General features: G+C 41.6%; 1 protein-coding gene across 1 annotated transcript; it reads left to right on the top strand.

The window, feature by feature from the left end:
- Positions 1-2087: 2087 nt before the first annotated feature.
- BAAT (bile acid-CoA:amino acid N-acyltransferase) lies at positions 2088-13820 on the top strand (the record flags this gene model as incomplete). The annotated part of the gene is made up of 3 exons (XM_084239240.1): positions 2088-2550; positions 2784-2986; positions 13230-13820. 3 exons carry the CDS (start codon positions 2088-2090, stop codon positions 13818-13820), a joined length of 1257 nt encoding a protein of 418 aa, XP_084095366.1.
- Between the last annotated feature and the right edge of the window lie 60 nt (positions 13821-13880).

Genomic DNA, 13880 nt, shown 5'->3' with positions numbered 1-13880 from the left:
CAAGGCATGCCATGGTACGGTGAGAGCATTCACCAGAGGCAGAGTGGGGAAAAGAACAGGCAGACGACAGAAACACACTGCTGAGGGGAACAGCAGGTGCGACAGGAGAGGTCTGCTTCGGCATGTGAGAAACTCGCCGGTTGCCGGGATCGAACCCGCACTGCAGAGGCTGTAGACAGCTTCACAGAGCGGCGCTCAACCCTTGTGCCACCAGGGAGGCCCTTAATATTTTTTAATACACTTTTATATTAAGAAGGTTTTCAATCAGAAGTTAAAATCCATATATATATATGGATTATATAAAACTGGGTGCCCAGTTTTAACCATTACCAAAAACCTAGGGCCCAGGACCAAAACAATTTTAAAGACTTTCTTAGATAAGAAAATATTTTTGAGTTTGTATTTCTAAGAATAGATCCCTTGGCTTTACATATTTTTGTTCTATTTTACTGAGGTCAAGCATATTTTTAAGGCAAACAACACATTTTTCCCCTTAGGGATTAAGAAACTAAACTTTTACAGGTCCAATAGACAATTTAGGAGTTTTTTACTCAACCTTAAGCATTCTGTATAGCTGGCTAGCAAATCCAAAGTAACTCAGCAGCTTTTACCTTAAATAGTCTAGACTTCAAGATTAGAAAAACACAGGGAAATAGACTTTTTGAAATGGATCAGAACAGTGTCTTAAGATAGACAAAAGAAGAGTCCAGTTTCCTTTTGAAAGGTAGCTGGAAGGCAGCAGAGACACATCAATATGTCTCAGCACTGGCACAAAGTTCCAGGCAGCTGCTTGTTGATACCAGAGGCAGCCCCCCAACACCAGCCAGCTGCAGTTGGTCCCTCACTTTAGTTCCCAGCATTTTATCTCTTGCCTTGGTCATGGCAAAAGAGGTTTAGCTGGAGAAGGGTGTTACAGCTGAGGATGCTGTTTATGGGCCAGATTTTTGTAATCAAGGACTGTAGGTTTACTCTGAGTTCCTGCCATTGTGTTCAGTGTTGTGACAAGGGAAGGGAGACACACAAAGGCGCTTGTCTGGTGCATCTCTCAGGAGACTTATCTGTGCTGAATCTGTACAACCCCCAGGCTAGGCTGTTCCATGAGTGGGCCAGTCACCGTTATGCTGTATGATGTCGCCAGGGAACCGCAGTTTCAAGTCTCTGGAGCCAGAGGCATGGAGATTTCACACACACACACTCACACACACACACACACACACCCCATCAAAACAGTCAGTCTTTCAGAAGTTATTACATTTCCTACCTGCAGGGGTTTCTAACTGGCTCCAAAATTGGGCTCTGGGAGGTGATCAGGCTCCCCTTCCATCTGTTAGGATGGACCTACCTCGGGCTGGGCTCCCGGGGGTTCTTACCATGTTCTGAGGCCTCTGGCACTTCTGCCCACCTCTCCCCAGAGTCCAGTTGGGGTGCAGCAGCAGTGGCAGGCTGACTCCCACCCTAGGAAGGAGGACCGTTAAACAAGATGGGAGGCGCCACCTCATTCTCTTCAGGGAGAGTAACCAGTCATTGCCCTAACTCCAGGCCCGTGGCACAATGGGCCAGCATAGCCAACTTTCCGGTCAGGGAACCAAAAATGTCACGGCAGAATTCCATCAGGGAAGCAGGCATCACTCAGAGAGGAGGAGGGAAGCTCTTTATTTATGCCAATGGGCTTTACACCTGTGGGCCCTGAGGCGCTCTTTCTTCCAAATCTGAGCCCTGATCAACTAGGTTACAGAGTATTTAAAGCAAGGGGTACCGTCATCTGGAAATGCATGAATCAGGGTGTGTGTGTGGCCTTGAGGGTGATTACTGGCTGTTCCCTGAAACTTTCAGTCTAGAGACCATGTCCCAATTTCAGCTAATCAACATTTTCCACTTCAAAGTAACCTTTTTCCTCACATATAAAATGTGAATAATGAGTATTTTCTGCACATCTTCTCCCTCCTCCAAATGTTCTACAGATTTTGCACTGTCTCCTCAAGTCAACGTGGCTAAACCTCACATGGACTTTTCCTTTGGAAGCTAAGTCTAACTTAAAGTCTCCTGTTTCACAAGCAGGGCAGGAAACACCACTTGGCCCGTTGCCAATGTCGCAGCTGACAGTCACCCCAGAAAGTGCCCTCATCGATGAGCCAGTGCACATCCGAGCAACAGGCTTGCCCCCATCAGAGTTGGTGACCCTCAAGGCATCTCTGACAGATGAGAAGGGGAATCTGTTTCATAGCAGAGCCTTTTACAGGACAAACAAGGCTGGTGAGCTGGACCTGAAACAGGATGCTGCAGTTGGAGGCGATTATGTGGGGGTTGAACCGATGGGACTTTTCTGGTCTCTAAAGCCTAAGAAGGCTTTCAAGAGGCTGCTTAAGAAGGATGTGATGAACAGTCCCTATAGGGTCACTCTGGACCTCTATGACACATTTTACCTCAAAGAATCAGCCACTGAGAAGCCTAAGGCCAGCCAGACAGTGCAGCGCTGGTTCTCAGCTCCCGGGTTGCAGCGGGTGCCCATACGAGTAGGGCGCGTGCGAGGAGCCCTTTTTCTCCCTCCAGGTGAGTTTAATCTTTGGTGGTAGACAGACTACTGTGTGGATGGTAGCAAAATGAAAATAAAGACCATCAGTGAACAAGTGTTTTCTACAACATTTAAAAGCTAACATGCCATTTTGTGTGTGTGAAGGTAGAATTAAATCATTTTGTTTAACCTGTATTTCCATTGTCTCAATTTTCATCGACTCTCATTTCATTCTTCCTGAATCAGATTCTTCTTTCTTTGTTGCTCATAGGGGAAGGCCCTTTTCCAGGAATCATTGATTTGTTTGGGGGCATTGGGGGTCTAGTTGAATTTCGTGCCAGTCTCTTGGCCAGCCGTGGCTTTGCAGCATTGGCATTAGCATATTTTGCCTACGATGACCTGCCCAGCCACCTGGAAGAAGTGGATCTGGAATATTTTGAGGAAGCTGCCAATTTTCTATTATCACAGCCAAAGGTATTTATAATACTTTAAATTTTACCTTGCAACATTACAGCAAATAAATAAATACATAAAAATTCATGAGTGTATATTCTCCCTATTTCACCAATCTCTTTAGACTTGATTATAGAACAGTTTATACTTAAAATGGGGAATAATATTTCCCTTGTAGAATTGTTGGGTAGATTAGCAATCAGTCTAGTGATAACTGGCACAAAGAAGATAATAAGTAGCAGGTATGTTCTGAATTTTTTTTTTAAAGATTTATTTATTTATGCAAGCACTGGGTACAGTCAGAAGCATGGGAGGGTGAGAGAATTCACCAGAGCCAGAGCGGGGAACAGAACAGGTAGACTGACGAAATACACTGCTGAGGGGAGCAGCGGGCGAGACAGAAGAGGTTTGCACACCATGTGGGACCCTCGCCGGCGGCCGCAGATCAAACTGGCGCTGCAGAGGCTGTAGGCAGCTTCGCAGCCCAGCGCTCAACCACTGCACCACCAGGGGAGGCCCCAGTTATGAATTTTTAATGGAAAAAAAAAGTTAAGACATGTTACATTTGAAGAGTTTGTGACTTATCACCAGTGGCTCATAAATGTTTTATCAACCATGGATCTTATGTGATGAATTCTCTAGCTTGAAACATTTACAAACTTTGTGGATTATCACTGGATGGGGGGATGCTGGACTAAGTCACACAGAATCCTTCGACAAAGTCCAGTGTCAGAGCTGGTATGGTGCAGAGCAGTGTCATCAGCAAAATGATTTGACTGTACCATCTGATTAGCTGAATTAGCTGTTTAGTTTCAGATCTAAGGACAGAAGTGGCTAAAGTAAGAGTCCAATGCCAGGAGCCAATTTGGGAAAGGAGTCTGCAAAGGAAGTGTTATTTTATATCTTTTTGTGTAGTATCTCTGTACTGTTGAAAGTGTGGCCCGTGGACAGAGAGGCCTCAGCATCACCTGAGACCAGTGGAACACAGGTTCTAGAGCCCCATACCTGAATTTGCATTTGCATTTCAACAAGATTTCCAGGTGATCCACATTGAGAAGGACAGAAACAATATATTTCAGAGCCCAGCTTTTTCCTGGGAGTTAAATGTCAGATGAGTTATGGTTTAGTTCTTTTGAGCTCCTAAAGTACTGATATTTATGGTCATGACTCAAAAAAGAAACATAGAATAGGGGCCTCCCTGGTGGCGCAGGGGTTAAGACGCAACCTATGAAGCTGTCCTCAGCCACTGCAGCACGAGTTAGATTCCCAGCCAGCCAGGGAGCAACCCACATGGCGCAGCAGACCTCTCCTGTCTCACCCACTGCTTCCTTCAGCAGTGTACTTTGGTCAATCTGCCTGTTCTGTTCCCCACTCTGTCTCTGGTGAATCCTCTCACCACCCCCAACCCCACACCCACGTCCCTGGCCCGTACCCAGCTCTTGTATGCATAAATAAATCTTAAAAAAAAAAAAAGAAATGTAGGATAGATATCACTGGGTCAGGAGTCAGAGTTGACATTTTGTTGCATTGGATCATATTAAATTATCATTTTCTAGTTCAAAAATGTTCAAATACCAACTATTTCTTATGGTTCAACTTAACCATGGTAAAACAATCATACCAGCTAACACATATTGACTATTTTCTCGACTCCACAAAATACTTTATAGGCACATTAATGCTCACGATAAATTTGTGAAGTACAATGTCATAGTTGTTATTTTTCAGTTATTTTTCTTAATTTTTCAGATTAAGTAGTTATGTCTAACTACATAACCCTCAAGCGACAGAGCCTTTCTGACAATGTCTTTGCTCCAAATTGTTACAACTCCCTGGCTTGTATTTCTCTCTCTCTCTCTCTCTGGAGATCCTGACTCTTCTCAAGGAGAGCTGGATATGTTTTCTATGGGAGAATCATCAGGTGTCATTATCAAATGAGTGATGTTTCTAAGCATGTTTGACTTTTTCGAAAGATCGCCTAAAAGGAATTAAATCCCAGATAGAATGTTTTCCATTTAATTTTTTTTTTAATTTCAGAATTAGCCATCTGTGATATTGTCTGAGGAGATAAGGCAATTGCCAACATTCAATTTGGATTTGGATTCAGTAGAAGAGGTTCAAATCCTATCTATGCCCCATGAGTGTTGTAACCTTGAGCAAGACTTTTTAAATTTTTTTGTTTGTTTGTGTTAGAAGTGGGGTACAGGCCAGGGTAGTGGGGGTGGGGGGGGTTTGAGAAGATTTACCAGAGAGAGCAGGGAGCGGAATAGGCAGATGTACCGAAATACACTGCTGAGGGGAGCAGCGGGAGAGACAGGAGAGGTCTGCTGCGCCATGTGGATTGCTCCTAGCCGGTTGGGGATCAAACTTGCACCGCAAACTCGGACAGCTTCACAAAGCTGCGTTCAACCCCCTGAGCCACCAGGGAGGCCTGAGCAAGACTTTTAAACGTCTTGAATTTCCATTTTTTTTTTTGGGGGGGTTTATAGTGAAGTTTATAAGTTTATACTCAAAAGTTATGTTCCAAACCATCCAGTAAATGTGATAAAAAAAAGATTAATTGCACTGAGTCCATGTTAATGTAGTATCAATAGAAGTTCTACTATAAATAAATTCAGTTATTAATTTATGGTATCTCTTGTTCTCTATATTATCATAGAGAAATAATACTTTGAAGAAAATGGTACTGATTGAGCAAATTTTCTGAAAATAATTTCATAAGAAGTCTGATTAAAACAGAGACTTTACAAATTTTTGTTCTATGTTGTTTTCTTCTAAGTAATAGACATTTTGTAGTTCTTTAGTGGAATTGCTTACTCCATAGTGACCCAGTTATTAAAAAAAAGTAATAAAATATGTTTATTTTTTTCTTTCCACTAATTTTTACAATTCTGAATACAGTAAAGAAGTATAAAGTATAAATGTGCTTAGTAACTTCTAAAATATTCTTGTAATAGCCTATAACTGAATTCTTCCACAATATACTTCGTTTAACTTAAAAGTAGAGAAGTTAAGATGATCTTTATTCTTTTTTTTTTTTAAGTAGTACTTGATCTGAACTTTATTATTTTTTTTTAAGATATTGACTTTTTTTTTCATACCATTTTTTTTTTTTTTTTTTTTTTTTACAATTGCAATCCCCCCATTCTGACCCCAATCCCTCCCCTCCCACCCCACACCCCCCAAAAAGTGTCTCTGGTTCATAGATTTTGTTGATTTTGATTTTCACTTTCTTATAGTTATTCATTTTCCTGGTCCCTTATTTAAGTATTCTAGATTCCTGCTATGAGTGAGACCATCCGGTATTTTTCTTTTTCTTTCTGGCTTATTTCGCTGAGCATGATCCCTTCCAGCGCCATCCATGTTGCTGCAAATTGCATGTGTTTATCTTTTTTGAATGCTGAGTAATATTCCATGGTATATATGTACCACATCTTCTTGATCCAGTCATCTATTTTTGGGCATTTGGGCTGTTTCCAAAGCTTAGCTATTGTAAATAGTGCTGCTATAAACATAGGGGTGCAGGTGTTCTTTGGAATTGATGTTTCTGTGTTCTTTGGGTAAATACCTAGGAGTGGAATTGCTGGATCCCGTGGAAGCTCTATGTTTAGTAGGTCCAGAAATCTCCACACAGCTCTCCATAGTGGTTGGACCAGTTTGCACTCCCACCAACAGTGCAGAAGAGTTCCTTTTTCTCCACAACCTCGCCAACATTTGTTGTTGCTAGTTTTTTTAATATGTGCCATTCTCACTGGTGTAAGATGGTATCTCATGGTAGTTTTGATTTGCATTTCCCTGATTGCAAGTGATGTTGAACATTTTTTCATATGCCTGTTGGCCATTCGCATTTCCTCTTCAGAGAAGTTTCTTTTTAGCTCCTTTGTCCATTTTTTAAAGAATTTTTTTTTTTTATAGAGGCATGCTTTACTTAGTTTGTTTGTTTGTTTGTTTTGTTGTTTATACATGCACTGGGTACAGTCAGAAGCGCGGGAGGGTGAGAGAATTCACCAGAGCCAGAGCAGGGAGCAGAACAGGCAGAAGGACCGAAGTACACTGCTGAGGGGAGCAGCGGGCGGCAGGAGAGGTCTGCGCGCCATGTGGGACCCTCCTTTGGTGACCGGTGAGCAGCCGGGGATCAAACCGGCACCGCAGAGGCCGCGGGTAGCTTCGTAACCCAGCGCTCAACCGCTGCGCCACCGGGGAGGCCCTCCTTTGTCCATTTTTTGACTGGATTATTTTCTTTGTTGTTGTTGAGTCTCATCAGCTCTTTGCAGATTTTTGTGATCAGTCCTTTATCATTAGTGTTGTGTGCAAAAATTTTCTCCCAGTTGGTGGGGTTTCTCTTTGTTTTTGTTATTGTCTCTTTTGCTGTGCAGAAGCTCTTTAATTTGATGTAGTCCCAGCTGTTGATCTTTGCCTTCACTATCACTGCTTTGGGTGATGTGTCTGTAAAGATGTCTTTGATATGCAAATCACGTAGTGTTTCGCCTATATTTCCTTCTATGTATTTTATGGTTTCAGGTCTCATGTCTAGTTCTTTAATCCATTTTGAGTTGATTTTTGTATATGGTGTGAGGTAGTGGTCAAGCTTCATTCTTTTGCATGTAGCGACCCAGTTTTCCCAGCACCATTTATTGAACAAACTTTCTTTGCTCCAATGCATAGTCTTTGCTCCTTTGTCAAATATTAGTTGACCATAAATCTGTGGGTTTATTTCTGGATTTTCTATTCGATTCCATTGGTCTGTATGTCTGTTCTTGTTCCAATACCATGCCGTTTTGATGATTATGGCTTTGTAGTAGAGTTTGAAGTCTGGGAGTTTGATGCCTCCATTCCCTTCTTTTTTTTTCAGGAGAGCTTTGGCTATTCGGGGTTTTTTGTGATTCCATATGAATTTCATCAATAATTGTTCTATTTCTTTGAAGAATGACATTGAAATTTTGATTGGAATAGCATTGAATCTGTATATTGCTTTTGGTAGGATGGCCATTTTAATAATGTTTATTCTCCCAATCCATGAGCAGGGGATGTTTTTCCATTTCTTTGTGTCTTCTTCTATTTCTTTTAACAGTGTTTTATAGTTTTCTTTGTATAGGTCCTTTACCTCTTTTGTTAGATTTATTCCCAAATATTTGATTTTTTTTGTTTCAATAATAAAAGGGATGGTTTTTTGATTTCTTCTTCTTCAGATTTATTATTTGTATATAGGAAGGCTACTGACTTTTGCGTGTTGATTTTGTATCCTGCCACTTTACTGAACTGATTGATGAGTTGAATTAGTTTTTCTGTGGAGTTTTTGGGGTTCTCTATGTATATTATCATATCATCTGCAAAGAGTGATAGTTTGACTTCTTCTTTTCCTATTTGGATTCCTTGGATGTCTTTCTCTTGTCTTATTGCTCTGGCTAGGACTTCCAGTATTATATTGAAAAGCAGTGGTGAAAGTGGACATCCTTGTCTTGTTCCAGATCTTAATGGAATTGCTTTCAGCTTTTCACCATTGAGAATGATACTGGCTGTTGGCTTGTCATATATGGCCTTTATGATGTTGAGGTACGTTCCTTGTATCCCAAGAATTTCAAGGGCTTTTATCATGAATGGGTGTTGCACTTTGTCGAAAGCTTTCTCAGCATCTATTGATATTATCATATGGTTTTTATATTTCTTTTTGTTGATGTGTTGGATAACATTGATTGATTTTCGGATGTTAAACCATCCTTGTGTCCCTGGAATGAATCCTACTTGGTCGTGGTGAATTACCTTATGGATACACTGTTGGATTCTGATAGCTAAAATTTTATTGAGGATTTTTGCATCCGTGTTCATTAGGGAGATTGGCCTATAGTTTTCTTTTTTTGTGTTGTCCTTGTTCGGTTTTGGTATTAGTGTAATGTTGGCTTCATAGAACGTGTTAGGTATTGTCCCTTCCTTCTCAATTTTTTGGAAGAGTTTGTGAAGGATAGGCACCAATTCGTCTCTGAATGTTTGGTAGAATTCATTTGTAAATCCATCAGGTCCTGGGCTTTTGTTTTTGGGGAGGTTTTTGATTACCATTTCAATTTCGCTAATTGTAATTGGTCTGTTTAGGTGTTCTATTTCTTCTTTATCTAGCTTTGGGTGATTGTAGAGTTGTAGGAATTTGTCCATCTCCTCTAGATTGTTGAACTTGTTTCCATATAACTGTTCATAGTAGTTATTAATTATTCTTTTGATTTCTGCTGTGTCCGTTGTGATTTCTCCTCTTTCATTTATTATCCTATTTATTTGTGCTTTCTCCCTTTTTGCCCTTGTGAGCTGGCTAGGGGTTTATCTATTTTATTTATTTTTTCGAAGAACCAGCTCTTGGTTTCATTGACCTTTTGGATTGTTTTTTTAGTTTCGATTTCATTTATTTCTGCTTTGGTTTTCATTATTTCTTTTCTTCTACTGGTTTTGGGGTTTTTTTGTTGTTCTTTTTCTAGATCTTTGAGCTTCAAGATTAGGTTGTTTCTTTGAGTTCTTTCTTGTTTCTTGATGTGAGCATCTATTGCTATACATTTTCCTCTTATTACTGCTTTTGCTGCATCCCATACATTTAGGAAATTGGTGTCCTCCTTGTCATTCAATTCAAGGAATTTTTTAATTTCTTCTTTTATCTCCTCGTTAGTCCAGTGGACTTCCAGTAGTGTGGGTTTCAATCTCCACGAGTTAGGAGAGTACCTTGCCTTCTTTTTATGGTTTATTTCTAGTTTGATGCCTTCATGGTCAGAAAAGATGGTTGATATGATTTCAATCTTGGTGTATCTGTTGATGTTTGTCTTGTGCCCCAGTATATGATCAGTCCTAGAGAATGATCCGTGTGCGCTTGAGAAAAATGTATACTCAGATTTCTTTGGGTTTAGTGTTCTATATATGTCTGTTAAGCCCAAGCACTCTAGATCCTTATTTAGAGCTTTAGTGTCTTTACTTATTTTTTGTCTTGTTGATCTATCCATTGTTGATAGTGGTGTGTTGAAGTCTCCCACTACGTATGTGTTTTCTCTGATGTCTGTTTTCAGAGATGCCAATAGTTGTCTGATATATTTTGGTGCTCCTTCGTTTGGTGAATATATGTTAATGAGTGTTATTTATTCTTGAAGTATTGTCCCCTTGATCATAATGTAATGACCACTGGGGTCTCTTTTTATCTTTTTAAGTTTGAAATCTGTTTTATCTGATATGAGTATAGCTGTTCCTGCCTTCTTTTTTGGTCCATTTGCTTGTAGAATTGTTTTCCATCCTTTAACTTTGAGTCTATTTTTATCTTTTGCAGCTAAATGTGTTTCCTGGAGACAGCAAAAGGTTGGGTTTTGTTTTTTAATCCAGCCTGCAACTCTGTGTCTTTTTATTGGAGAGTTTAGTCCATTTACATTTAGAGTTAGTATTGATATGTTAGCATCTGTATTTGCCATTGTGTTTGTCTTTCCTTTGATTTTATTTATTCTTTTAATAACTTTCTTTGGCCTGATTTTGTTGTTATTCATCCCTCTGAGGTTCTGGCTTTAGGACTCCTTGTAGTATTTTTTGGAGTGGGGGTTTAGTTTTAATGAAATTCTGGAGTTTCTGTTTGTCTGGGAAGGTCCATATTCTTTCTTCAAAGAGGAAGGAGAGCTTTGCGGGATAGAGTATTCTTGGTTGGCATCTGTTTTCTTGGAGTCTGTTGACTATGTCCCTCCACTCTCTCCTTGCCCGTAGTTTTTCTTCAGAGAAGTCTGATGTCAGTCTGATTGGTTTCCCTTTGAATGTTATCTGTTTCTTCCCTCTTGTTAGTTTCATTATTTTTTCCTTGTCTTGGATTCTTGGGAGCTTTACTATTATGTGTCTTGCTGTATTTTTTCCTTTTGTCATGGAAGTTTGGTGTTCTTCTTGCTTCTTGTATATCAATTTTCAGATCCTTCTTCGCGTTTGGGAAGTTCTCTTCAATTATATCCATGAATATTTTCTCTGTTCCTACATCTCTCTCCTCTCCTTCTGGGATTCCTATAACTCTTATATTTCCTTTCCTCATGGAGTCAGATAGTTCCCGAAGTCTTTCTTCGGTCTTTTTCCTTCGTACTTCTCCTTCCTTTTCTGTTTTAGTTCTTCAAGAGTACTTATTCGTTCTTCCATTTCATCTATTCTGCTTTCATTGCTTTTCCCAGAGTTCTTTAGCGTCTCCATTAATTCTTTGATCTCCTGCATTTCTTTTACTTCCCTCTTTAGGGACTCAATTTCATTCTTCTGGTCATTAATTATTTTCCCCTTATCATTGTTTTCCTTTATGACTTCTGTCAGTTTTTTAATCACAGCAATTTTAAATTATCTATCTGGAAGGCTCAGAAGTTCTTCCAAGTTACTGTCATTGCAATCTGGTAGATGGTTTTCTTTTTGCGGTGTGCTTTTTTGCTGAGGAGTTGCTGGGTTGCATGTGGGTTTTCTACTTCCTACTGCCTGTTTTCTAATTTGCCGTATTCCTTGTGACACTGTGTTGCCGGTACTGGCCGGCATCTTGGGCGACCTTCCCAGCTCACCACTGGCTCCTCTGGGGAACTTCTGCTGGGTTCACAAGTCTCCAGCAAAGAAAGGTCCCTGCTCTGTCTCCTCGGTGAGCCTTCTGCTGGGTTCACACAGTCTCCAGCAAGAAAGGTCCCTGCTGCAAAATGCCAGTGCAGGGGACGCGCTCCCCTGCACGCCTGGTCTGCCCCAGCGGTGTGTGCTGCTCTCCTCTGGGCTGGAATTGCAGGCTAGAAGGTGCCCGGCGTGGGCAAGCCTCCCAGCTTACCTCTGTCTCCTTGGTGAGCCTTCTGCTGGGTTCACACAGTCTCCAGCAAGAAAGGTCCCTGCTGCAAAATGCCGGTGCCAGGGACGCGCTCCCCTGCACGCCCGGTCTGCCCCAGCGGTGGGTGCTGCTCCCCTCTGGGCTGGAACTGCAGGCTAGAAGGCGCCCAGCATGGGCAAGCCTCCCAGCTTACCTCTGTCTCCTTGGTGAGCCTTCTGCTGGGTTCACACAGTCTCCAGCAAGAAAGGTCCCTGCTGCAAAATGGCGATGCGGGAACGCGCTCCCCTGCACGCCCGGTCTGCCCCAGCGGTGGGTGCTGCTCCCCGAATTTCCATTTTCTTATCAGCAGAACTGAGATAATATGTGTAAATCACTTAGCCTCAGGCCTAACATATAGTGAACTTTCAGAAAATTCACCCTTATTTCTTCCCTTTTCCTTTCCCCACATTCTCAATCAATCTCAAAGTGTTTCAGGTTCTACAATCTTTCTTAATTTATCATACCCACTTCATCCTTTGTGTCACTGTTTTAGTTCTTTCCCTCGTCAATACTCATCTGTGATACTGCACTCAGGTGTCAATCCATTTCCTGTTTCTCTCTCATTGCCCCATCCATTCTCCAAACAGATGGTTTCAAGTGCTCATGAACATTGGATTTCCTTGGGGATATCTTATAACATCAGATTCTTGCAATCACTCATACCTACTGTAGAAGAAACTAGGAAAATTTGACCTCAGAAATCTCTAGTGCAAGTTTTTATAGGTGATTGTGGTGATTGATAGGTGTTGGTGTTGTAATTGTGGGCAAAAATAACAGACCAACTCACTACGTATTTGCTGTTGTCTGTTCAGAATGCCCTTCCTTTCCTCACCCATCTCTCAGCCTTCTTCCCATAACTCAGCCCCCTCAAACCTATAGAATTAGAGTCCTACTATGACCTACCTCTGTTCTTATTGGACTTGGCACTGAAATTCAATTATTTATAGAATCCAAGTCTTTCATCTTTATATTCCCAATGCTTTCAGGATTAGCCACTGGATTAATGGATGTCAAAAACCTTTCTAGTTGTAAAATGCTATTTAATTATGAATTACACTTCCATAACATTAGAAAGAACTCAGGAAAACTTTTTATCTACGTGGAGAGAATTTGATTTTTTAAAGAAAGCTTACCTGCCTCTCCTCTTGTGATGTAAAATGTTCTTGGTGAATTAGAGTTTTTTGCACTTAAGAAGTCTGCTTTTGATGAATTTTTATTTCTATTGTTTCCCTTTGTCCCCATAACAATTCTGTAAGGTGGATAATATCATACCTGAAGACAATAAGACTTAGAAGGGATAAGTAGGTAGTGTTCTCAGTCACAGGAGCTGGTAAGGCCTAGTGCCAGGACTCCCACCTGTTCTGTCCATTTTACTTGCCCACTAGCCGGTAAGGACAGCTGATGCCCAGCATAAGGCCTATAATGAGTTCTCTTGTGTTTCTGCTTCAGGTCCAAGGACCAGGAGTCGGAGTGATTGGGGTGAGCAAAGGGGGAGAAATCGCCCTAGGCATGGCCTGCTTCCTGAGACAGGTGGTAGCCACTGTCTGCATCAATGCGCCCACTTGGGTCTCTGACATTCCACACAGGTACAGAGATCAGGTTTTGTCTTCCTTACCTGTGTTTCCGGAGCTCATACAGATTGATGTCTCTGGTGCTGCAAACTACCGCAACTACCAGATGGCACAGAGCACAGTGAATCTGGAGAACTTGTTTCCTGTTGAAAAGGCCCAAGGTCCGATCCTCTTCCTTGCATCCGAGAGTGATGGATGTCTGGATAGCATAAAATGTGCTGAGCAGGCCATTGAGCGGCTGCACAGTCACGGGAAAAGCAATGGAAGAATGTTGTCGTATCCCGGGGCCGGCCATCTCTTAGAGCCTCCCTATGGACCCCTGTGCTATGCTTCCTGGAACCCCAACTTACCCTTGCCCCTGCTCTGGGGAGGGGACACTGCTCGCCATGCAGCAGCTCAGGAACACTCCTGGGGAGAGATCCTGAAATTCTTCAGGCAACATCTTGTTCAGACCACAAGCAAACTCTGAGGGAGGGCTTAGAATGATGATGGCGTGGGTGATGTAAGCCAAACAACAAAACAGAACAAT

Source organism: Talpa europaea (genome assembly GCF_964194135.1).
Source record: "Talpa europaea genome assembly, chromosome: 7".
NCBI lineage: Eukaryota > Metazoa > Chordata > Mammalia > Eulipotyphla > Talpidae > Talpa > Talpa europaea.
The sequence above is the reverse complement of the archived record's forward strand: the minus strand, read 5'-3'. Positions and strand labels throughout refer to the sequence as shown.